At 35.0% G+C, this 25,701-nt stretch overlaps 5 protein-coding genes across 9 annotated transcripts; 3 read left to right on the top strand and 2 right to left on the bottom strand.

Moving 5' to 3' along the window:
• Positions 1–105: 105 nt before the first annotated feature.
• Positions 106–5,574, bottom strand: LOC103862210 (calcineurin B-like protein 10). Of its 5 annotated transcripts, none has more exons than XR_004456066.1 (9): positions 1,652–4,331; positions 1,373–1,544; positions 1,196–1,281; positions 1,049–1,108; positions 851–959; positions 716–768; positions 569–649; positions 385–481; positions 106–297 (listed from the first exon to the last, which is right to left on the bottom strand). XR_004456066.1 is itself a non-coding variant. In XM_033286719.1 (9 exons), exons 1-9 carry the CDS (start codon positions 4,377–4,379, stop codon positions 243–245), a joined length of 750 nt encoding a protein of 249 aa, XP_033142610.1. In that variant the 5' UTR covers positions 4,380–5,574; the 3' UTR covers positions 106–242. The 5 variants fall into 5 exon arrangements, 4 of the variants coding, with proteins under 4 accessions (XP_033142610.1, XP_033142609.1, XP_009138157.1 ...); XM_033286719.1 differs by lacking the exon at positions 1,652–4,331 and adding an exon at positions 4,356–5,574 and having other exon boundaries at positions 385–497; positions 1,196–1,278; XM_033286718.1 differs by having other exon boundaries at positions 385–497; positions 1,652–4,323.
• A 7,724-nt stretch (positions 5,575–13,298) lies between these two features.
• On the top strand, positions 13,299–15,526 carry LOC103862209 (homeobox protein ATH1). The gene is made up of 5 exons (XM_018658093.2): positions 13,299–13,436; positions 13,777–14,533; positions 14,619–14,962; positions 15,052–15,112; positions 15,225–15,526. The coding sequence occupies exons 2-5, from the start codon at positions 13,793–13,795 to the stop codon at positions 15,390–15,392; spliced, it is 1,314 nt and encodes a 437-aa protein (XP_018513609.1). The 5' UTR covers positions 13,299–13,436; positions 13,777–13,792; the 3' UTR covers positions 15,393–15,526.
• Positions 15,527–15,693: 167 nt separating this feature from the next.
• Positions 15,694–17,122, top strand: LOC103862208. Its single transcript, XM_009139906.3, has 3 exons — positions 15,694–16,040; positions 16,379–16,537; positions 16,610–17,122. The coding sequence occupies exons 1-3, from the start codon at positions 15,774–15,776 to the stop codon at positions 16,970–16,972; spliced, it is 789 nt and encodes a 262-aa protein (XP_009138154.1). The 5' UTR covers positions 15,694–15,773; the 3' UTR covers positions 16,973–17,122.
• A 651-nt stretch (positions 17,123–17,773) lies between these two features.
• Positions 17,774–23,955, top strand: LOC103862207 (probable protein phosphatase 2C 61). The gene is made up of 5 exons (XM_009139905.3): positions 17,774–22,457; positions 22,563–22,817; positions 22,895–23,012; positions 23,104–23,327; positions 23,471–23,955. Exons 1-5 carry the CDS (start codon positions 22,164–22,166, stop codon positions 23,663–23,665), a joined length of 1,086 nt encoding a protein of 361 aa, XP_009138153.2. The 5' UTR covers positions 17,774–22,163; the 3' UTR covers positions 23,666–23,955.
• A 378-nt stretch (positions 23,956–24,333) lies between these two features.
• Positions 24,334–25,596, bottom strand: LOC103862205 (CXXC motif containing zinc binding protein). The gene is made up of 4 exons (XM_009139904.3): positions 25,281–25,596; positions 24,959–25,066; positions 24,714–24,881; positions 24,334–24,567 (listed from the first exon to the last, which is right to left on the bottom strand). The coding sequence occupies exons 1-4, from the start codon at positions 25,380–25,382 to the stop codon at positions 24,442–24,444; spliced, it is 504 nt and encodes a 167-aa protein (XP_009138152.1). The 5' UTR covers positions 25,383–25,596; the 3' UTR covers positions 24,334–24,441.
• Positions 25,597–25,701: the final 105 nt, after the last annotated feature.

Here is a 25,701-nt window from a genome sequence, read left to right as displayed (position 1 = left end):
CTCTCTCAATGATTGTAGATAAGACTTTTCATAATATTCATTTTTATCCCTTCCAATCTTTCAACAGATGATATGTCTGAATCACTGATCCATGTATGGCAAGAATAGATAGAAAAAAATGCTTTATTTACTTTCAGTGGAACAGTCTACAATGCGTGCATCAATTGATATCAGCTACCTCACATTTACAACCTCACATATACGTAAAAATCAAGAAAAAAAAGATAACCAGTGTTGTTGTCTCAGTCCTCAACCTCAGTGTTGAATATAAAGCTTGGGAATGCAGTAGTCATATCCCTTCAAAATTCAAAACATATACGTTAATGATCATAAAGTTTTACTAGATTCAAGAGTTAAAATCTAACAAAAGAGGAGATTTGGTACTTTAGATAAGGAAGAGTCATGTTCTTCAACAAGGTCGGATGCTTAAGCACATACACTTTCCATTCCTCCTTGCTTATTTTACCGTCTTTGTCAGAATCTGCATCAGCAAATGTCTAGCAAGTACCAAATTTAGAGTCAATAACTAATCTGCTAATTAACTGAGATTCCAAACAAATACACTCACTTTATCAATAATCATGGTGAGAAGTTCATCAGACATAATCATTTCAGATTCCATGAGAATTGCAGCCACCATCTGATGCACCTATACACTAACAACTTGCTCTTAAGCTCTAAAGACAGTTTCAACTTTTAATGGTAGATTATTTACCTCTTCTCGCTCAATAATTCCAGTTTGTCTTAGATCATAGAGCCTAAATGCAACTGCCACAGATTAGAAACATACGCTTGAGAAATGATAAAGCTTTAGTAGGACAATGAATAGTTATGTTGCTATGATCCTTACAGTCGATTTTCTCTTCGATTGGTGCATAGGGATGAAACACACTCAACGCGTGTATAAATTCCTCAAACTCTATAAATCCATTCTTCTTTTCATCGAACAAATCAAAAACCTAACCAAAACATTCATCTCAAAAAAGTCCAAGAAACCATGAAAAAATCTCTTCATGTCTCTCTAAAGAACTCACACACACAAACTCACCCTATCAAGAAAGAGGTTCTCGCCGTATGGAGCTTGGAAAATCGCTAGCTGAAGCTCTTCCTACAAACAAAGGAATGTCAATATCCTTGTCATCATCGAGAAGATCGATCAACTTTAGAATATTATTAAACTTTGAAAAGAACAGACCTTGTGAATCAAGCCGTCATCAATGATCGAACAGCTAAGTTTCTTGAATAACTCATACAATGCTTCAACTTCATTGACTGAAACTGCTAATTCAAAACCAATGGTTAAAACTGTAAGCCCCCAAACAAAAAACTTGAAAACTCATTGATAATAAAGAAGTAGTCCACAAAACCCCACACGGAGAGTCAAGCTCAAGAAGAGACAAATTCTCCTGCTGACATATCTGAGGCGAACGGCGGCTGCGGCAATCGAAGCATTGTCCAACGGTGGAGAATAGGAAATCAAAAATGGCGAAGAGAGGTATGAAGACGGCACAGAGTTGCTCTCCAACAGTAAGAGAGCTTGATCTCTGTTTTTTTTATAAACCAAAGGAAGAAGAAGACTCAGACCTTTGCCAATCAAAAATTAAGGAAGAAAGGAGAAAATCAAAAACAAATGTTTTTCCGAGAAATTTACAGAGGAAACTCCCGGCAAGTCCATGATTCACTGGTTGACTGTCCTTCCTCCTCTTCTTCCTTCTTTGCTCTTAGAAGACGGTGTTAAAATCACATCAAAAGTCTCGAAATCCTTTTGAATTTGAGGTTATAGAACCAAAAAAGGAAAAGCTCTTTCGATTTTTGCGTCACGTCATCCAAATCACGCAGATCCAATTAAGTAGGCTAAGGTGTTTCGTCTTAGATTGGTCATTTCGCTTTCAGTTCAGTTGTTTTGTCTTTTCGTCTTTTGTGTTTTTGTGGTCCCCGACGACATTTTTAGTTTTTGTTTATGTTGTCTCATGAGTGTTGTTGTTTTGGGCTTTATATCACTTTCTGGATTTTAGACTCCATTATGGGCTTGAGTTCTGTTTTGTGGGTTTTGGACTCCAGTATTGTATGTTTGTATTCAACTCCAGTACTCATCCTTGTATTCTACTTTTGTATTTTATTCAATAGAAAAACTAAGACTTGTAATTCTAGACAAGTTAGAATAGCATAGTTTCAGATATGCATATCTATTATAGCTAGGACTACTAGAGTTAATCATTCTTAACTGGTGACATCAATGGCCACGAACGAACACATTTATAGGAGCTGCTCAAGTTCGTTACCATAGAGCATGGTAGTGTCGTTTTGATGTCTGATAGTGGGAGGAATGGTGAAAAATACATAAATGCTTAGATAAATGTAGATTAAAGGAGATGATTTAAGGCGTTAAAGGAGGAGGTGATATCGTAATCGTCAAGCTGGTTTCACTCTCCAGTCTACTGAATATGGAAGATGAAGATAAATCCTAAAAACGAATGGGCCTACAGTGACATTGTAGAAAGAGCCTATTACATAATCAAAATGAACAAATTCGCCCAATAGCCATCATGAAACCGAGAAAACATTTTCTATGAGGACATGTGTCAAAATTTGGGATAGGCTATGCTAAGGTGGCACTCTAAAAAGATAGATACAACATCTTGCGAGAGCAATTGTATTTACAAGAAGATTCAAACTTTTTTTTTCCGCAAAAAAAGATCCAAACTTTTCGCTCTTTGCAAAGATTCTCCATGATGGGAGGTGGAGGTGAACACATTCAACCTTCAAGAAGACGAAGATGTCGACCAAGCAATGCAATAAATGTTGCAAAACTCTCAGCACGATTGACTTACGCAAGCTCAAATGGTGTCTGTTTATAATAGACATTGCCCAACACCTTTACAAGAGGGACTCGACGCTGCAAGATTCAGTGATAATTATCACTAAATATCGTGAATAACGAGCGCCGTCATAACTGAATGGTAATGAACGACTGTGTCTGGAACAAGAGCTTCATATATTCAAGGAGTGGTGTTCTTTTCAAATGGCTTCAAAGTCATGTCAGCTTCTGTCTAAACATGAACCTAAAAACATTTGGTCTTGAAAGTTAGATGTGTTGGAAATCTTTTATATGTTGTTATATAGCAAATTTATATAATTGCTTTTACTTTCCAAAAAGATGGAAAGAAAATGGTTGGCTACTCTTTTTCAACATATACAGCCTCTACATAGAAATTAATTAGTAGATTTTACATCGTTCTAATTAAGTGGTCACTCCTTGTGCATTAGTCAAGTAAGATCATGTTTGAAGCTTGATAAAAACATAATTAAGATTTTGATGAAAATTGGCAATGATTCAAGGGAACAAATTCTGATACTCCCAACATACAAAACATGGCTCCATTTTCATTCAAGGACGCATAATCTTATAATCAGCAGCAACAACAACAATATCCAACATGAATAAAAACGTTTTAAACCAGATTCAGAACAAGCTATAATCATATTCAGTGTTTTGAAACCCGACCTGGACCAGCGGTCGAACCGGTTTACTCGGTATGTAATCTGGTTTCGTTGTAGAAAAAAAAATTATTATTTTAAAAACTCGGTAAATCCCACAAAAAAACCCCGTTAAACTCCAGAACTAGACTTCCAGTTCAACTAGTGGTTGGACCAATAAATAACTTTTAATAATTTTTCTAAAAAATTTCAATTACATTACTAGAATATGTTTTATATTCTAGATTAAAAAGTTAAGTTTTTTTTTCAAAAATAAAAAGATCATATGATCATTTGGATTATGAATCTATTAATAAAACTATTTGATGTGAGTTGGCAGTAGATTAATTTTGTTATCGATAATTTATTACAATTTATATTTTACTTTTAGCTTATTTTGGATTTTAATTTGAATTTTATTATTCAGATTAGACATTTAAATACTTATATATTTTAAGTCTTGATATATTTTATTCTAAAAATATTTATTTCATCAAAAACCAGTTAAAATAATCTTAATAAAAGTGATTTGAATCTAACAAAATTTAAAATAAACAAACACATGACAAATAAGTGAATCTAAATTTTTTTTCAGAAAATGATATTTCACATGGTTGAATTTGATACAATTTTGATGTGTTGCAATACATTGTTATACTGCTGACATATATGAGGCGAACAGCGATGGCAATCATAGCATTAAGAGGAAGTCAAAAATGGCAAAGATAGGTATAAAGACCGCGAAGAGTTGCTCTCCAACTGTAAAAGTGCTTGATCTCTGTTTTAAAAAAAAAATCCAAAGGAAGAAGACTCAGACCATTACCAATCCAAGTTAAGGGAGAAGAAAGGAGAAAATCAAAATCAAATGTGTTCTTTACGGAGGAAACTTGCGGCCAGTCCATGACTCGAAATCCTTTGAATCTGAGGTTATATAACCAATAAGGAAAGCTCTTTCGATTTTTGCGTCATGTCATCCAAATTACGCAGATCCAATTAAGTAGGCAATGTGTTTTGTCTTTAGGTTCCTTTCGTTTTCAGTTCAGCTGTTTTTTCTTTGCGTCTTTTTGTTTTTGTGTGGTCTCGATGATATTTGTAGTTTTTGTTTAGTCTGTTGCAGGAGTGTTGTTGTTTCGGGCTTTATTTCACTTTTGTGGGCTTTGAACTCCATTATGAGTTTGAGTTATCTTTTATGGTCTTTGAACTTCAGTATTGTATATTTGTATTCAACTCCAATATCTCATCCTTTATTCTAACTTTGTATTTTAATCTTAACTAGAGTTTGATCCGCGCACCCGCGCGGGTATTTTTTCAAAATCAGATCTGATTGATATTTGAGAATGCACTTAACTTGAAGGTTCTTGTTTGTGTTGTCGGTGCATATGTTTTTGTTATTAGATTTATAGACCTTTTCAATGTTTTAGTTGATAGTTCACAGATGTTTTCTGTATTATTATATGTGACTTAACATTTGAGAATGCAATCAACTTATTATACTTGTTCGTGTTGTCAATGCATACATTTTTGTTTTGTTTTTAGATTTGTTAATCTTCTTCTATGAGATTGGTATTCAACTTATTTTAACATAACTATACTATTAAGATGCAATATATTAGTTTTGTAAGTATACTTTATAGTTTTAGTAAATTTAAATGTGGTTATTTAGATTTGAAATATGTATATTAAGTATAAATTTAAATGTATGATTATTGTAAACAAAGATATGTTTAGCTTATCTTACTATACTTGGCCATTTTCGTTGATTTTAAAGTAGGTCCAAATAAGTGAATTTATCATTACATAATGGACTTAATAATATAATATTAACCTAAGCCCATCATTTTTTTCTGGCAAAAAAAAAACAGAAACGAAGGCAATCGAGTTTTCTTGTTCGCTTGACTTTTCCTTATGTGCATTCAATATGCTATCTTTGTCTTATCTTTATCATTTTTGAATATATAATTATATTTATAAATATTAAAAAATTAAAATAGTTTTTTTTAAATAGTTTCAAAAATCATTTTTGAATTTTTTTAAAAAAATTGAAAAGATAATTCGAACCTTATTAAAAATTATAAAAGTTTGAATTTAAAAATATGTAATTTGAAATTAAACTATGAATGTGAAGAAAAAAGTCGTAAGGCCACGGGAAAAAAATTCATAACTTTGGTGGTTTCCCATATATTTTTGCTTTGAACTATGAATGTGAAGAAAAAAGTTGTAAGGCCATGGGAAAAAATTCATAACTTCGGTGGTTTCCCATATATTTTTGCTTTGAACTATGAATGTGAAGAAAAAAGTCGTAAGAGGATTTCACTAAACTACGAATGTGAAGAAAAAAGTCGTAACGCCACAAGAATTGATATATAAAATAATTTAAATCATATTAAATATTTAGATGTTGCTAAATTTTAGCAAAGATATAGGTGGGAATATCCTTTTCTTGTACTTAAAATCAATTGCCATATTCTCCATATTTAGGAGTTAATCACGCATAGGATCTATAGATTTGGAAAACAGTATTGGCAAGTTAGTTAGTTTAGATGAGAATATTCTAGTTTAGATACTTAAAATCGTTTGCAAAATTATAGACCAATCATATGGCAAGATAATCAAGTATTTTGAATAGTTTTGGATTTATATGGCAATGTAGTTTTAATTAAAGCGAGATAATCAATAATAACTCTCTAAATCTTCTTTTTGATATTTATATAATATATGAGAGAATCACGATTTAAATGGAAAGTTATTAGTTACAATTTTTTTTTTCTAATTTGTGTGATTCTTTTATAATTTTGAACAATCGAATTATAATCATAACAAAGACTGGTTCCATGGACTGTACCAAAATTACGGTGGTTCTTTTTAAAATTTGAACTCACGGATAAACTGGTTTAGCAAACCATTCAATTATCAGCCACAGCTATGAATTAAATATAATCAATAGATATATATATAAATACATTTGAAATAACTCGGAACCTTAAGGTTTTGGGTAAATGTATAATGGTTTTGATCCCAATTCGTGATTGGTTTGTTAAATTAGGTTGGGATCAAGTAGAATGAAAAGTTCATCCCAAATGAACTTGATGGAAGCATCTGATTTTGAGCCCTTTTCCAACGTTGCTTTGATAATTTTGTTGTTTAGATAATTTTGAGCCCTTTTGTTGTTTTGCTCTAATGGAATGATGGAGCAGAGTCAACGAAGGAATCGTAGATTGGATAGTTGGTGACTTTCCAAATTTGGTAAAATGTTACGATTGGTTAATGGTATTAATGATGATCAATAAATACAAATAATTTTGGGTTAAGGAAAGTGTCAAACTATTGTGTTTAGATCAGGGGCATATAATTGTAATTATTGAGCAAAACTCAGGGTTAAGTACTAAATGTACTTCTGTTTTAATAGTTTAGATAAAAAAAAACTAAGACCCGTAAATCTAGACAAGTTAGAATAGCATAGTTTCAGATATGCATATCTATTATACCTATGACTACTAGAGTTAATCATTCTTAACTGGTATAATAAGACGTTACATATAAGGACACATTGAACCAAACGAATACAAGATTTGATAAGAAAGGAACAATACAAAAAAGAGGCCAAACTTGATTGATATTTTTTGTATAAAGGTTACAATAATATTATTTATATGTATTATGTAAAATGATATGAGATTTGATGGCACAGCACAAAGACAGGAGTGGTGAGAAAAGAAAGAAGAAAAAATCAATAACCCTAATGGATCACACATCTCATCAATTCTCCTTAAATGGCTATAAAAAGATCTCACCTCTCTTTACCTTTTTCCCTCTTTCTGATTTCTGATTATTGAAACCACCACAAGAAAACAAAAACAGAATTTCTTATATTTTATAAATCGAATTATATAATTTTGTCTAGACACATTCATATATATTGAGACATGCAAATAGTAAAAATGTAGGGTCTCTTCCCTAATTTAAAGCCTGCAACAGAAATGAGTGCACTTCTCTGTAGTAAACAGTAACACATCTGCCTTCTTCATGTCTTTGGATTTGGTTTTAAGTTTCAACCATATATTTCTTGAGATACATTACTTTATATGATCAACATGTCTAATAAGTAAATTATACTATAAGATTTGATTTTTTTCTTGTTTATCTTTTTCATTGCTTTGTGTCAGAAAATCTAATAAATATATGAAATTGATTTCATTACATAAACAGAGGGAGCTCCGTACATGATCTGGCCCTCCTTCTTTTCCACATCTCTGTCTCTTGAGCTAATTTGTTTTTTTTTTTGCATGAGAGATAGTTTATTTATTATTTAATAATGCTGCCTATATGTTGGTCTACTGCTTTGAATCTTTTAGTGAGGCAAGTGATGAAGTTAAAGATACAGGGTTTTTATCATGAAAATGTATAAAAGTAAGGAGAAGATCAAAACTTTTTGTATTGTTCGCATTCATGCAAAAGAGATTAAATCAGACTCACTTTTCTCTTTTTCAGTTTTGTTGTATCATCTTTATCTTTTATTTATAATATCTAATACTTTTATGGTTGATTTGTCCTTTTTGCTCTCTTTAGGAACATAAATTGAGAAGCTGAAGAGTGAAAGGTACAGTGTTCTTTCACAGAGAAACACTACAAGAAAACAGCGGTATTCTGACGGACGATCCGACGGAAAATGAATTCCTCGGAATATACCGAGGCATTTCCGAGGCAATTCCGAGGAAATACAAAATTTTGCTTCCTCGGAATTCCGTCGGAATATTCCGACGGAATTCCGAGGAAAACACATTTCGTCGGAATATTTCGACGGAATACCGAGGAAACTAGTATTCCTCGGAAAAAACCGATGAATTCCGAGGAAATATTATAGACGTTAGAGAGCCGTTGGAGAGCCGTTGGGGGATTTTAAAAATTCCGAGGAAATTCCGACGAACTAGCCGTTTGCATCGGAATTCCGTCGGAATTTCCTCGGACCGTCGGCAGGATTTCACCTATAAATACAAGCACCCCTCTTCCTCTTCATTCACACCATATCTTCATCCTCCCTCTCACTTTCTTTACACACGAATTTGATTCATAAAAAACATGTCTTCTTCCAATTATTTTCGTTCTTGGATCGATCGACCTCATTTGGATCCGAACACGAGATTGCTTACGGAAGAATACCAACAAGGTATAACCGAATTCATGGGGTTAGTTCACCGACAACCGGAAGCAAAAACAGGTATGTTAAGATGTCCTTGCTCTAATTGTAAAAATAAAAAAGTTATTAAAGAATGGGATGTTTGGACTCATTTATATTTGAGTGGGTTTACACGAAGTTACAAAATTTGGTATCATCATGGAGAAACTGATTATGAACTTGGTAGTACTAGCGAACCTCAGCCACCGGTTAGATTAGAAGATCCAATTAGAACGGATGTAGATTACGGTGTAGGTACTGAGCAGATGGTAAATGATCATTTTAGAGGGGAAGATTTACCCAATGCCGAAGCTAGGAGATTTTATGATATGTTGGATGCTGGAAAGCAACCATTGTACGAAGGTTGCAGAGATGGTCATTCAGCTTTATCATCTGCTACAAGATTGATGGGCATTAAGACGGATTATAATTTGGCTGAAGACTGTGTGGATGCGATTGCTGATTATGTAAAAGGTATTCTACCTGAAGATAATGTAGCTCCTGGCTCATACTACGAGGTTCAGAAACTCGTAGCTGGTCTTGGTTTATCGTATCAGGTAATAGATGTATGCAGAGACAACTGCATGATTTATTGGAGGGCGGATGAACAGCGGGTTTCATGCAAATTTTGTGGGAAGCCTCGTTATAAAGATACGAGTGGAAGAATTCCAGTACCATATAAAAGGATGTGGTATTTGCCTTTGACGGAAAGGTTGCAGAGGCTGTATCTGTCTGAACGCACAGCGCAACCAATGAGATGGCATGCGGAGCACTCAACAGATGGTGAGATCAGACATCCTTCAGATGCAAAAGCGTGGAAGCATTTCCAATCAAAGTATCCCGACTTTGCGTATGAGAGAAGAAATGTCTACCTTGGATTATGTACTGATGGTTTCAGCCCGTTTGGCAAGAGTGGAAGACAGTATTCTCTATGGCCAGTCATTCTTACACCATACAACCTACCCCCAAACTTGTGCTTGCGACGAGAGTTTTTGTTCCTCTCGATTCTCGTTCCCGGACCAGAGCATCCTAAGAGATCACTTGATGTGTTTCTTCAGCCACTAATATATGAGTTGCAACAACTATGGACTCAAGGTGCTGAAACATACGATGTTTCGTATAAAGAAAACTTTCAAATGCGGGCAGTACTAATGTGGACAATAAGTGATTTTCCAGCATATGGTATGTTATCTGGATGGACAACGCATGGAAGGCTATCATGTCCATATTGTCAAGATAACACTGATGCTTTCCAACTAAAACACGGAAGGAAAACGTGTTGGTTTGACTGTCACAGGAGATTTCTACCACCAGATCATCCATATCGTAGAAGTAGGAATTTGTTTACGAAGAACAAGAGGGTGTTTGACAGTCCACCTCCGGAAATTCGTGGGAAAGATTTGAAGACACAACTTAGAGATTTTGGTGCAGAAAGAACGCCAGACGTCGGTGGACATGAGCATTTTCCGGTAGATGGTGTTGGAAACCTACATAACTGGCACAAAAAAAGTATTTTTTGGGATCTGCCATACTGGGAGGATCATCTACTAAGGCATAATTTAGATGTCATGCATATCGAGAAGAACTTTTTTGACAACCTGATGAACACGATCCTTAATGTTCAAGGTAAAACAAAGGATAATTTGAAGTCAAGACTGGATTTAGTCGATATATGTGCTCGTTCAGAACTTCATGTTGATGAGAGTGGTAGGGCTCCTTTTCCCATATACCGACTTGATGCAGCGGGAAAGGATGCGTTCTTTGATTGGATTTCAAACGATGTGGAATTTCCAGACGGTTACGCATCTAATTTGCGTAACTGTATCGACAGAAAGGAAGGAAAGTTTACTGGCTTGAAAAGCCATGATTGCCATGTAATGATGCAGCGTCTCCTTCCGTTTGCCTTCAAGGAACTATTACCACGAAATGTTCATGAAGCAATTGCAGGGATAAGTGGTTTCTTCCGCGATTTATGCACAAGATCAGTGACTCTTGAAGGTATTGAAAATTTGAAGACTAACATAGCTGTGATTCAGTGCAACCTTGAGAAGATATTTCCTCCCTCATTTTTTGATGTTATGGAGCATCTTGTTATTCACCTGGTAAGAGAATTGGAGCTTGGTGGTCCTGTGCAGTATAGATGGATGTATCTGTATGAGCGGTATATGTTCCATTTGAAGAAGATGGTGAAAAATTTAAGTAGGGTGGAAGGGTCTATAGTCGCACAGATGATCAATGAAGAAACTTCAAACTTTGCCGAGTACTACTTTCCAGCAGAAGTTCAGACCAAAAACAGAAGACCTGCTCGGCATGATGATAGAGGCGAACGGGCAACATATCATTGGAAGGTTCCAGACATTTTCACAGACGTTGGACGACTTAGCGGAAAACCAAAAGACCGTCGACTTACTGATCAGGAGCGCAGTCATTTGCAAACATATTTACTCACCAACTGCGAAGATGTTCTTCAATATGAAAGGATTTTCATGGCAGAAAAGCGGTTAGAATATAGATACGCCACAGAGGACGAACTAGAAGAAATGAAGCAGAGAGAATTTGGTGGATGGATGTTTACCTATGTGAGTGATGGTTTGGCCAGAGGTGAAACATTTGACGATTGGATACGCGAGATGGTCGTTGGACCAAACTTTGTTGTGAAGTCATATCCGAGATTTTGTACTCGAGGATATGCATTCACAACTCAGAAGAGGAGACGTTCGAGTACGACTTACGATGCTGGTGTTTGTTCTGCATCAGGAGATGATGTATACTACGGACACATAAATGAGATTTTGGAAATCAAGTATTTGGGCATGGTTGGATTGCGCTGTACTGTTTTCTATTGTGACTGGCACGACAACACTCCAGATCGAGGTGTGAGAACAGATGCATTTGGTGTTACATCAGTAAATTCAAGACGGAAGCTGCAATATGGGCAACTATGGGAAGCAGATGTACGAGTGGAAGAAGAAGTGGGAAGTAAACAAGGTAGTTTTTAATTTATTAACAATTTTTAATTTATTAAACTATTTTTAAAATTATTAAACTTTTTTTTTTTAAATTAAAAGGTCCCAAAGTCGATGAACGGCACGGTCTGGAAGGAGTTGTGTGCGCATTGGGATAAAGAAGAGACGAAAGAAACTTCTTCCACCAACTCCAACAACCGCAGGAGCGACCGTAAAGGAAAGGGCATCTACAAGCATAACTTGGGTGCTCAATCTATTGCCACTCTGGCGGATCGCATGGTAAGCTCAACCGCTTTTTCTTCAATTATTTAAGTTTCAGAATTTTATTTTTTTTGCATTTTCAAATCTCTAATGTTTGTCTAATTTATTTTTTTTCAAGGCGGAAGAAAATGAAGGCCACCCAGTTGATGATCTCGCCCTTATGAAAAGGGCGTATACCAACAAGAAGACCGGCCAGATTGATGATGGTCTTGTGAGGGACGTGGTCGACCTGGTCCAGACTCAGGTGTATGACGAAGTGTCTCAGCTTCAAACCGATGATGACGATTCGACGGCCTCGACCAACTTGTCTCGGGTTCGAATCAACGAAATCGTTGAATCGGTAAGTTTTTTTTTTTAAAAGTTCAATTTAATTATTTCTTGATTTTTATTTTATCATCAATTTAAATTATCTTAACTTCGTTTTATTTATATTTCAGTCGGTTCCAAAGAAAAAGGGACGTTTGGTCGGTTTGGGTCGTCGCTCCCGGTCGGCTGCTCCTTCTTCTGCACCACATGCGTATGTTGATCCAGAAGTTCTTACGGCTCAGCTGAAGGACAAGGATGATCGGATATCTGCGTTGGAGGCTCAGATGGCAGCTCAACAGGCGGGCTATGAGACCCAGAAGAGGCTGAACGAGCAGATGATGGACATGATGAAGAGGATGTACCCGAACGAGACGTTCCCGAACATTCAAGACCCGTAGTTTTTTTTTTTCCAAAAACTCTGAATGTTTTATTTAAATTTGAATATTATCTACTATGTTTTATTTTATGTTTTATTCAATTTTAATTTTAAATTTTAAAAATTTTAATTTTTTTCCAAAAAAAAATAATTTTTAAAAAAAATAAATTTTTTAAAAAAATAATTTTTTTCAAAATTCCGAGGGAATGGAGGTCCTCGGATAATTCCGAGGAACTTTTATCCCTCGGTAAATTCCGACGAACATTAAGTTCCTCGGAATTGTCTGAGGGAAAGGATTCCTCGGAATTTTCCGAGAAACTCAATTCCCTCGGAAAATTCCGAGGGAAGAAAGTTCCTCGGAAATGTCCGAGGAACAAATGTTCCTCGGAATTTTCCGAGGAACAAATGTTCCTCGGAATTTTCCGAGGAACTTTCTTCCCTCGGAATTTTCCGATAAATATTCCGAGAAATATTTCGTCGAAACTTCCGAGGATTGGACCATCGGAATTCCTTCGGTATTTTCCGAGGAACCTTCCGACGAACATTGTGTCCTCGGAGTTTCCTCGGAATTTTGTTTCCTCGGAATTCCGTCGGAAAATTCCGACGGAATTCCGAGGAATTATGAATTTCCGAGGAGTTATTTCCGAGGACTTTTTTCGTCGGTATGTCCTCGGAATAACGTTATTCCGACGACATACCGACGATTTTTTCCCTCAGTATCCCGATGTTTTCTTGTAGTGAAAGAAGAGAAACATACACTTTCTTCTTCTTCAATCTGAACACACATTTTGGAAAATTTTGATGTAAGAGTTCTGTTTGCAACGGTTTTCTCTGAGATCTTCTTCCCAGAGGTTCTATCAGAAGAAGAAGGATAAAGGCAAGTCGAACACTTTTTTATGTTCTATGGACATTTGTAGTAATCTAAAGGTTTCTTCTTTGTTTAACTAGGTAACTGTTTTCACAGATATCTTTGAGTTATTACTGGTCTATCATCATTGAGCCTACTGCTTTCATTAATTATTACAGATATCTTTAAAATTTACCTATATGTTTAAATAATTACATAGTGAGAGACATTAATGACATAGTTCTTGCATTGAACTTCTCTGTCTCTTGCAGCATTTTACATTTAGTACTATTCTCCAAAGATTTAGTTTCTAAGATCTTCTGAAATTTCTTTGTCTGAGTCTTGAATACTTCTCTATTTGTTAATGCAGTTTCATTTCAAACTCAATGGAAAACGACAACACTTTTAGCTCTCTGGATAATGTCATGACTAACCAAAATAATCTTCTCATGGATTTGATACCTTCAAGAGAAGATTCCACTTCATTTTCATCAATGCTTCCATGGAATTTCATGAGACCAGATCCTCTACAAATGGGTGGATTTGATATTTTCAATTCTTTTCTCACTAACAAGTACTTATCATCTACTTCAAGCTCTATCAATGTTCAAGAAAGCTTTGAGGTCATGGCTCCTCCTCCTCTTCTTCCATTTCATCATTTGGATCATTTAAGACCATATGATGATTCCTCAAACAACATGTGGAGTTTTGGAGAAAATAGTGGATTTCATCCATATTCATGTGTAGAAGGTGTTGAGGGTCCTAGTGAACCAATAGCATCTACATTTGCTGAAGAAGATGTTTCTGATGAGTGCTCAGAGATAAATCCTTATGGTGCTACCAAAATGACCTCAGAGCAAGCTTCTTCGAGCAGCAAAGACATTTCTAATAATGTCTCTCATGTTATATTTGGCTCGAAGTACCTTCACTCTGTTCAAGAAATACTATCTCATTTCGCCACATACTCCCTCAACAACTTAGAGAATCATCCTCAATGCTACTTTTCATCTCAAGGAACTGAGTCAGGGGCTGCTGATTCAGCCTTTACTGCGTTTCTTGAAGGCGGTTTTGATCAAAGACGAGCACTAGAAACAAAGAAAAGGAATCTCTTGAATCTTCTTCAAATGGTATATATACATTCACACATATATTTACATAAGCTAGGGAATGATTTTGATTTACTAAATTTTTTAGTTGATATTTTGTCTTCAGGTGGATGATAGATGTAGTCATTGCGTTGACGAGATTCATACAGTTGTATCAGCTTTCCATGCAGCAACCGAGTTAGACCCGCAGCTACACACCCGGTTTGCACTCCAAACCATCTCGTTCCTATACAAGAACCTGAGGGAGAGAATCAGCAAGAAGATACTTATGATGGGATCAGTTTTAGAGAGAGGCAAAGAGAAGTCTCAAGAAAACTCACTCATCCACCAGCATTGCCTTCTTCAGCAGCTGAAGCATAAGAACCATCAGATATGGAGACCGCAACGAGGCTTGCCTGAGAAATCAGTCTCGGTTCTAAGGACTTGGATGTTCCAAAACTTTCTTCACCCGTAAGAATCTTGTGACTCTTCACTAACTCTACTTTATGATGACAATGTTAACTAGAATTGATGATCTTGATGTATACTTTTGATTGTAGTTACCCAACGGATTCAGAGAAACATCTTCTTGCTATACGAAGTGGATTGACAAGAAGTCAGGTAATGCATCTAACTCAAGCGTCAAGACTTTAGTCGCACGTGTGTTTAGTTACACAAATCCATGCAGCTAGAGATGAAGTGTGACTTGGTTGTTGTTTGTGTGTGAGTAAAGGTATCAAACTGGTTTATAAATGCGCGGGTTAGGCTATGGAAGCCCATGATAGAAGAGATGTACGCAGAATTGAACAAGAGGAAGCTGAACAACACTCAACTTCAAGGCAATGGAGGAAGTCGTAGGATACCAAAGTCCATAATGATGACCCAAGAAAGGAACAAATAGGATAATGATTATGTGGTAACTTGTAACGCAATCGCTACTATAATTATCAGACAAACTAAGTATTATGATTGCTTATGTTATAATTGTATATACAACTTCTCTTTTATCTCAACTATTTCATAATTCTTTTGGCATTTAAATCATTATCATCGTCATATGTAGCAGATATAGAACACAAACCATTAGAAATTTAGAATTAGTGAAGCAGAAACATGTAAAACATAAAAATCACGTAAAAACGGCGTCGTAGCGGCTTTGGCTGATTATCTTTGTTAGCTAGTTAAAACGCAGCGTTTTAGTTTTGTTTCATCTGACTCGTACGAACAAGTAAGGAAGTCGAAGAAACAAAGTTCAGAGTTCTGTCGGAACCAACGACGGCGAATGGAGACAGACAGAGCGGTCGTGATCGGAGGCGGATCAACTCGATACGCGCTGAAGCCAACGCGTATAAACAGCGAGGACATACTAATCTGCGTCGATGTGGATGCGGAGTCGATGGTGGAGATGAAGACGACGGGAACCAACGGGAGGCCTTTGACGAGGATGGAGTGCGTCAAGCAAGCCATCATCCTCTTCATCCACAATAAGCTCTCTATCAACCCAGATCATCGCTTTGCTTTCGCTACCCTCTCCAAATCAGCCGCTTGGGTATGTGAGAGAGATTTAGGGGTTTCTTTCGATTCATTAGCCATGCTCCCTAAAGTTTTGATTTTTAGATGAAAATTTTAAATTCTTGATGTTGGGTGGAGATAAAGTTTGAAACTTTACATGGATTCACTTAGATATGAATGCAGAAGAAGAAGTTTATGTTTGTGTATAATGAGAAGCTATATAGTATGTTTTAGATTTTCAGTGGTGACTTGTGTCACCTATACTGAACCTTGAATGTCTTTTTCCATCTAGTGACTGGTTGTGTGGGATAGTAACTCAATGTTTAGATCCTCTCTGCTGAGTCTGCCATAATTTGAGGCGTTTTGATGTTTCAGCTTAAGAAGGATTTCACAAGCGATGCAGCATCTGCTATTGCTTCTCTAAGAGGATTGTCAGCTACTAAATCCTCTGGTCGAGCTGATCTCACACAACTGTTCCGTGTAGCTGCTCAGGAAGCCAAAATCTCCAGAGCACAGAGCCGGATCTTGAGAGTGGTAAGTTCATTTTATGTATACTAGCCACATCCTGAGATAAAAGCTATTTCACTGATTATATCGCTCTTTCAGATTCTCATATATTGCAGGTCATCCGTGAGACCAACTCACGAGTGGCCATTAAAGCAGAAGCTCTTCACTCTGGATGTTATGTACCTTCACGACAAACCGAGTCCTGACAACTGTCCTCAAGATGTGTACGACTCTCTCGTTGATGCTGTAGAACGTGTTTCAGAGTATGAAGGCTACATCTTTGAGAGCGGTCAAGGGCTTGCGAGGTCTGTTTTCAAGCCCATGTCAATACTGTTATCGCATCCTCAGCAAAGATGTGCTCAAGATGATCTCGACATCCCCAAGTCTCTTGCAAAGAAGGTGCCTGTGGTTGAGGCCGCAAGTGTTGATGATAATCAGATTCCTCAGGCCATGAGCCAATAATAAATGCCTTTTTTTTCTTAAACAGTAAGACAGCTCCAATCATATCTCCAAATTTCGCCACAAAAACAAAGTTTGTTTTTCAGAAGGTTGTGCATATTTTAAATCACAAAAAAAAAACAAGTGTTCTTTTGAACTTTTATCTTCCCCACATATCTCTCACCATTGGCAAACAACCTTTTGCATTCTTCAGTAGTGAGATCATGAGAAACACATGGCTTTACCAGTCACCTAAATTGCATAGATACTTTATACCCATTGTTACGGTACCAACAATCGTGATAAGCTTTGTAACCGCATATATCCAGTCACTTGGGGAGAGAAGTTCAAATTTCTCATCACCTAGTGCATATCCTTTGCGATCTCATATTGTGGGGTTGATGAATAATTTTTTTGGTGTAAATAATTTTTATTGTATGAATAGAATGTTGTTTTCGAATCCAGATATTAAGTCGATGATTTTCTAATTTTAATTGAAACTTGAAACTGTGACTATCTATTCTATTAAAATATAATTTTATTTTTTATTTACCATACACAACTTTATATTAAACCATTCATTAGAAATTTGACTAAACATCCTAAAACTATTCATATATGGTATTCTTTTAACAAAAACAATATACATCTAAACAATAACATTTCTAAGAAAAGATAAATATATTGTCATTAGGTTATGATCATTTGATTGTTTATCATATTTAATATAGACCATATTTTATATATTCCAGTAACTAATTTTGAAATTAAATAGTATAACCCAATTCTTTTTAAATTCTCAAATTATTTTTAAATTCTCAAATTAAATTTTTATATAAAACAAAACAAATAATATTTTATTGGTTATAACATTTTATGTTGATATTTTTAGTAAAAGTAAAAACATTAAACTGAAATATAACATATTGAATAAAATAATATTTTAAAATATAAAAAAAAAAATTTAATTTATTCACATAAAAACATTTCGAGAATAAAAATTTCTAAACAAAGAAGCTAATAATTTTTTTTATTAATTCATCTAAACTAATGTTGATTAATATTGATGTTGCATTGTAAATAAAAAAAAAATACTTCATTAATATATGATTTGTACAATATCATCAAACAAATTTCAACAAATATAAAATTTTAAAATAAAAATTATATACATAAAATTGATATTAGATATATCTCTTTGTAACATATTTTATATTTAAAATATTAATTTAAAAATATAAATATATCTGCACGGATGTGCGGGTTAAAATCTAGTTATGCATTAAATAATTACGGTTTTAGTTAACAAACGATAAAAACTAATGGGATTTTGTGTGTTATAAGATAAACTCAAATGTTCTTTTAATATCAACTTCAAGACAATTTTTTCAAGAAGCTTTTTCCACACAAAAAAAAAACACACATAAAAAGGTCCAGTTATGTATATCTAAATATTGTTTCATTTAGATGTTTGATATAGTCTAAAATAGTTAGAATTGTGTAACTGCTCTTATCTGTTTTTCCCGATAAGCATTTCAACAAACTCATCATATGAATACAGTTCAACAAGCTGGCTGGTTAGTGTTTGCTTGCTGGGCCAGCTTTCCAAAATATAGTTTGTCCCCTTTTCATGTCTTCGTTAATTTAATTTCATAGGATCTAATTATATCGTCATGATTTAATACATGGAGATAATTTATGGAAAATGTGTGGTTCACAGAAGGCTGAGCTTTTAATATTACAAATCGTCTCGGGTTGCAAAGTCAAACATATTAATCAAATCGTTTGAAAACGAATATATTTCGTAAAACGCTAATTATCTATCTTGCGGTCCCATGTTAGTATGATATGATGGCACTATAAAACTTGATATTAGAAAATAACAACCGTAGATGTATTATTAGTGTATGATTTATCAATTGCTGCAACTAAGTAGGAGGCGAGCAATCTGGTTGTCACCTGCCGTCCAAGTCTCTTAGTAACTGGTGACAGATTTTCTCGAAAGCATCTTGGTTTTTATTTGGGGGCAGAAACTAAAAGTATACTAAAGCACAAACTACGCTTCTTGTTAACGCCACTCATGTTTATAACAGTGTACTTTAATGTAGCTTCTAATGAATTTTCATATTTTTGATGTTAAGGTTAACGTATAATTACTTTTTATTTTATTTTTTGATAACCGTAGAGATCCGGCAACCGAAGTCAACCGACTAATTTCACGAGATCCGCAGCATCCACGTATTCTTATCATTTAAGCCAGCCCAGATGACCAGCGGAATTCGAACCCTGGTCCGTATTGGGGTCAAAGCTCTCTCAAGACCACTGGCCGTCCTTGCTGGTTAACGTATAATTACTAAACAAATATGTCAATATTTACCAACACCGTTGGTGTATATTTGAAATATTCTCCAACATATACTCACAGAGTTTCACAGTCCTCACAAATAGGTTTTTTCACCAAAATTCCATGTGGCATTTTCAGCTAAGAAAGTTTTTCATAAATGATTCTAAAACCAAGAATTTTTTTTCCGAGTGAATGTAAAATTTATTCAAACAAAAAATATTTTTTTATATCAAGTGCTTCTATGATTTTGGTTCTTTAAAAGAATCAAAGAATATAAAGAAAAAAAAACTTTTTAGAGTTGGTCTCTTAAGCATCAGGTTGGAGAAGGGTTTGGCATTCTTGTTCCAAACCAAGCACACAAACCTTCATCCAAATATGTCTTGCCTTTGCCTTTCATTAAGCAACATTCTTGCTCGTAAACTTGTCCTCTGTATTTGCTAGTGGCGCCATATGTCCAGAGATTCTAGTAAATCCAAGTTGTAGGTCATGACATCAGGATAACTTAAAAATCACCAAAACATAAAACAAAGAGAATGAGAGATGTTTTTTTTTATCAAAAAAAAAGAGAATGTTGCAATGCATGGCTTTAGGATGACGATGCCAACATGTATGACATTCGTTCTCTCACTACATCTCTCTTTGTACGGACGGCATAAATTTCTAACATAAAGAGAAAAATGAAAATATTTTTTAATAACGTTTGACTAAAATATTAAATTGGGAATCCAATTAATCAAAGGTTGGAATCCTACAAGATGACACATCATGTGCCTCTCTAATTGAGTAGCGGGGTAGTCTATGAAAACAAAACAACAACAAAAATTTTATGTTGACTTTACATCTCACAAAATTGTTAGTCTTGATGCCTTATAGCTAAAATGATTATAGAACTATATATGATAAATAAAATAAATTATATATAAAGGTAGGCCATTTTACAGTTTGGATCAAGGAATGTAGCAAATATATCATCATCCTTTTTACTTCAGTAATAAGTTTGCTTTTGTAAATTGCTATACATACGTTAGATGGTAGGAATATAGTTCTCAATAGGAGACCAACTAGTTCATTAATATATAAACAAAGTCTATACAATTATTGAATAAAAAGGATGTGAGAGTTGACGAAGTTGTATCGCTTGATATGTCCAAAAGGCCAGGAGGGACCGGCCTAATCTGTACTTACAAAGGACATACGTCATTTTTTTTTTTAATACTCCTTTTGTTTATAAATTTATATATGACAAATATCATTTTAATTCATTTTAAACTTTGTTAAAGTTCAAAAATTGTTCTTAGTATATATATAATTGTAATAATAATAAAGAGTACACAACTACGTACAAAACATTACACATCACCAAACATATGAATCGACAATATTATGTTTTCAAATTTACTTTCATGATTAGTTGATAAAATTGAATTTAATATAAAGAAAAAGTGTTAATCAAACAAAAGGCAAACTACTAACAACTTTGTTAATTGGCATTAGAGAAGTCTTGTGTAGACATTATTGTGCTATTTGATGTACTATTAAAGATCTGTCTGGTCTATAATATTAGGCTTTCAGTGTGAATTATCCCCACTAGTCCGTTTAGTTTTTACATGATCGCCGTTTATCGTCGTATTTTTCATATGAGATATTAAGAAAATCCAATCTTTGAGTTTTGCCAACTGCCAGGCTTTACTTGAAACTTGGGAAGATCATAATGTTTGATAAGTAATTTAGCATACTAATCAATTGATTTGTCAGGTTTTTAGTGGTCTATGTAATCCTCAATTTCTATAAGTATTATTTTTTAATTTAATACTAGCAAACTTCCTTTGTTCACATATCTGGACACATGACTTTTCCTTTTACTAGATATAATATTTGACAACCAAAAATGCGAATACAATATTTTATGCGTCTAACTTGTTGGCAATGACAAAGAACATGAATCCCGTTGGTAATTTTTGTTAATAACTTGAAACTCGTATTAATATTCTCGAATAAACCAATTAGTAGTTTAATCAAGATACTAATCACACGTCACGCCCGTACCGTGTGCCCTTTCAATAGAATATTGGGATGGTCCAGATAATATATTCAACTAAATATAGTTAACTACGTTTTTGTAAGTTGTAATACGTTGTCAGTGCCACCAGGAGCCACATAATTGTGTTATAATAAAAGAAGCTGTATTAAAATCTTAAATTGCCATTTCAAATAATTCGGAGTATGATGAGTATCTCAGTCGACTCATGTGACTTATTCTTTTGATTGACGGCATCAATCTATTACAGTTAGGAATCGTCTATATAGAAACTAATGCTTTGGCATTTTAGATTATGTTTGCATTTATACATAATTTTCTAAACTAATGTTGTTAATTGTATGAATATTGATATATTTATCGGTATTTAGCTATGTAAAACATGAAAAAATGTTATGCTCATAAACTATTATATTAAATCTTCATAAAACAACTCTGTGTATATTATAGAAGTTTTATGGTTTTTTATAAAAAGACAAATATAAATGAAAATTTTATCTTCTAATTACGCTGCTTCATGTTTATATATGATAAGAAACAAACATATTGTATATCTACATGTTAAATGTGCGTAAATGCTACATATGAAATAACCAAATACTATCCTTAATTAAATTTTTGATTTTATATATAAATGATATATATGTGATTGACAAAAAAATTAATTTACCCAAAATGCTATCAATAATAGAATATAGATCGACCGCCTAATAATTGAATCATTCTCTCTAAATGCCACAAAGATACAAGTCATCGAGATGAATATATAAATCATATAATAGAACAATTATATATTCCTGATTAAGATTCACGGTCTATATAAAGATGGGTATATGCATAAGCAAAGTCGTGTATCAAACTCCTTCATTTGTTTTATCTCCTCTCATTTCAAATATATAGAAAACCAAAAAAAAAGAGCAAAAAAAACAAAAGAAAAAATGGGATTTTGTTTTTGTTTATCCTCAGGAGGATCAACAGATAGAAACCAGATTTACGAGATAAATGATTATGGACAAGAAAATGCAGTTTTATACTCTGAACAACATGACTTTCCCCAAGACTTTGGCTCTGTCTCGTCTTTAGCTGGAGGCAAGGGCTTCAATCAAGATGCTGCCATACTCCACCTGGTATTGTCTCAGTATAATCATTCCCATTTTCTTAAGCATATATATTCAAAAATGTAAATATATGTTTCTATCTTTTTTCTAATAACATGAATGATAAGAATATAGGGATATGGAACTGAAGAAGGAGCGTTATGTGGAGTGTTTGATGGGCATGGAGAGAAAGGTGAATTGGTGAGCAAGATCATAAGAAACCAGTTGCCATCTTTATTGTTAGGTCATATGAATAATCATTCAGTGACTCGAGACTGGAAACTCATCTGCGAAACTACTTGTTTGGCCATGGATAAAAGAATTCTCAAACTTAAGAACACTATTGATTGCTCTTCTTCCGGAACTGCTGCTGTTTTCGCCGTTAAACATGTAAGTTATTGTAATATTCTTACAAAAATTTCATACTAAGGTTTTTTTTGTAATATTCAACAACCATATTTGACCAGGGAAACCAAGTGATGGTGGCAAACCTAGGAGATTCAAGGGCTATTATGATTGGAACAAGTGAGAATGGAGAAACGGAGGTGGTTCAGTTGACCAGTGACCTAAAGCCAAGTGTCCTAAGTAAGTTTTTGATACTATAGATAAAGTGATGTTTGTAAACAATGGTTTCGTTATGGATGGTTAAGCATTTTTTGGTTATTTGATTTTGCAGGCGAAGCGGATAGGATAAGGAAACGCAACGGAAGAGTCTTAGCTTTAGAGGCAGAGCCTCATATTCTACGAGTATGGCTTCCACATGAAAACCGACCAGGCCTAGCCATGTCTAGGGCTTTTGGTGACTTTGTCCTTAAAAGCTACGGTGTCATTGCGACTCCTGAAGTCTCTACGCATCAAATCACTTCTCGCGACCAGTTTCTGCTCCTTGCTTCCGATGGGGTACGTATATACATCTCCATGAGGAATAACAGGACCGAAACAAAATAACCAAATCAAATTTTAATTTTAAACATGGTCTGATCAACTAAAAAACCTTTAAATATTAATGATATTTTTTTAACGAACTTTTGTATGTTATTAAGGTGTGGGACGTGCTTAGTAACGAAGAAGTGGCTAAGGTGGTGATGAAGTCGGCGAACGAGACAGGAGCGGCCAACGCGGTGACAGAGGCGGCGGCTAACGCGTGGAGACAGAAATATCCAACGGCTAAGGTTGATGATATATCTGTCGTCTGTCTCTCTATCAACAAGAGACATGTTCCACAGCCTCGTATATGATTAAACAACACACTTGCGAAAAACAAATAACGACTAATGAAAGATGGATGCCACAGAGACTTCTGTGTGTTTGCCTATGAGTGTGACTATATGTGTATATATCTATCTATATTTACCGTTGTATGTTAAGTCGTGTGACTATTACTTAGAAACGAAATTATAGAGATGTTATGAGTGGTCTGTGTCGTGAGATAGAAGCAACAAGAACTTTGACATTTTGGACACACGTCATGAGAATCTATATATAATTATTGGAGCTTACAACATGAATAATTCGTTTTTTTTTTCTGTTTCCAAACTCTTATGAAATTGCTATATCAAGTTGATAATAACATCTAAACAAAGGTTAACTTATAAAACCACCAAATATCTGTAAAAAAAAAGTAGTTACAAGAATCAGTCCCACATGGTACGTGGAGCTCTCTTTACCGCGGATTCAGTGCTTAAACCCCTAAACCCCTCTTCAAGTTTGTTCATACTAGTACCAATATCCTCAATCGCTCTGTATATCTCATGATCATTCACTCTTTAGTTTATTCATTTGTGCTGTACAAATGCGTGTAGAAGCTAAAGCTAATGTATACATGTTTATTTGGTATATATATTCTCCTTGCATTTCTCAAACTCTGGATGGTTTTTGTAGTAGAACAGCGGAAAAACATGTGGAATAATCTTCAGAACATAGCAACTTTTATTAGAACTTGAGTAATAATCTTCTCATGGTTTTTACAGACACCAAATGTGCAGAGAATGAGAAAGAGAACAGACGCCTGACATTACTTGGTGACGGTGAAGCTTGCACGAAAGTTTGATATCATAACCGGGCACTCGCCCTTCTCATCGTACTCCGTGAACTCCTCTCCGCTCGACAAATCAATCTCATCAAACTTGGTTCCAGATTCCTGTATATGCCCCCCCCCCCAAAAAAAAAAAAAAACTCAACTCATAAGAGCTTCAAGTAGTATTAAGCATCAAAGACTCGAGTGGAGACAAAGCTTGGAGTTCTTTGTCCAGACCACTGTTAAATTAAAAAAGGTGGTGAACTTACAGCTTCAGCTTTCCAAAAACCACCAAACCCGAAATCAATAGGCTCATAGCCTCGACAGTCAAAGACCATAAGCGGTGCATGCTCTCCACCCTCAGAATCTTCAAGAGTTAAAGGTCGACCTTTCCCAGGGATCATTGTCACATTCCCTTCCCTTCCACAGAACTTACACTATAATAACATCAAGTTAAAAACCCAAACGCATATAAAGAGATGACAAAAGAGCGAAGATGAATGAATGAGATTACCTTCTGAACAAGATGACAAGTACCCCTGCCACCAGGAGGCGTGAATGTCTCATTCAAAGTCACACACGTTTCCTTCTGCGTCACCTCTCCACATCTTTCACATTTCAACTAAAACCCACAGAAAATACAAGACTGACTTTGTTATACTATTCTGTTAACCTCAGTTCCATGGATTCAATTTACCCTAGACAGTAAAGATCTAAGCTTTACTGATTCCTACAAGCAATGGAGAGGAGCCGTTAAGTCATCATACACCCAATCAAAACGAGACAATGAAACAAAACAAAAAACCCTAAGAAAGCCAGAATCAGGACGGAGAAACCTTGAAGAGGTAAGGGAAGTTGGGATCGTCGCAGCCACCGGAAGGCTGGAGATTAGTGAGATTCTCGAGATCTGCCGTGATTTTAAGCACATAGTTCACCATCTTCCTTCTCCGACTATTCCCCTTCTTCTGCTTCTGATCGTGGTGGGTGCTTTACCGAGAAGAACGGCAGTTATTTGAATAGACGGTCTTGTCCTTGAGAATCCGAATGGTTTTCAAATTCGGACTGGCCAGTAAAATTTGATCCGGTTATCTCTTAAGAGTACTTACAAAACCGCTGATTTGTTTAACATGCATGAAGAGTGAACACAATCATCTCTTGTTTCACCGAGTTTAAGAACATCTCTCATATAAGTTCTTATCTATAGTGGTAATTAGATTTTCACACATCTACCATCATTTTTAACTTGTTCTTTTTTTT

This window comes from Brassica rapa, chromosome A03, assembly GCF_000309985.2.
Source record: "Brassica rapa cultivar Chiifu-401-42 chromosome A03, CAAS_Brap_v3.01, whole genome shotgun sequence".
In the NCBI taxonomy this organism is placed as follows: domain Eukaryota; kingdom Viridiplantae; phylum Streptophyta; class Magnoliopsida; order Brassicales; family Brassicaceae; genus Brassica; species Brassica rapa.
Note: the sequence above shows the minus strand (reverse complement) of the source record. Positions and strands in the feature narration are given on the sequence as shown.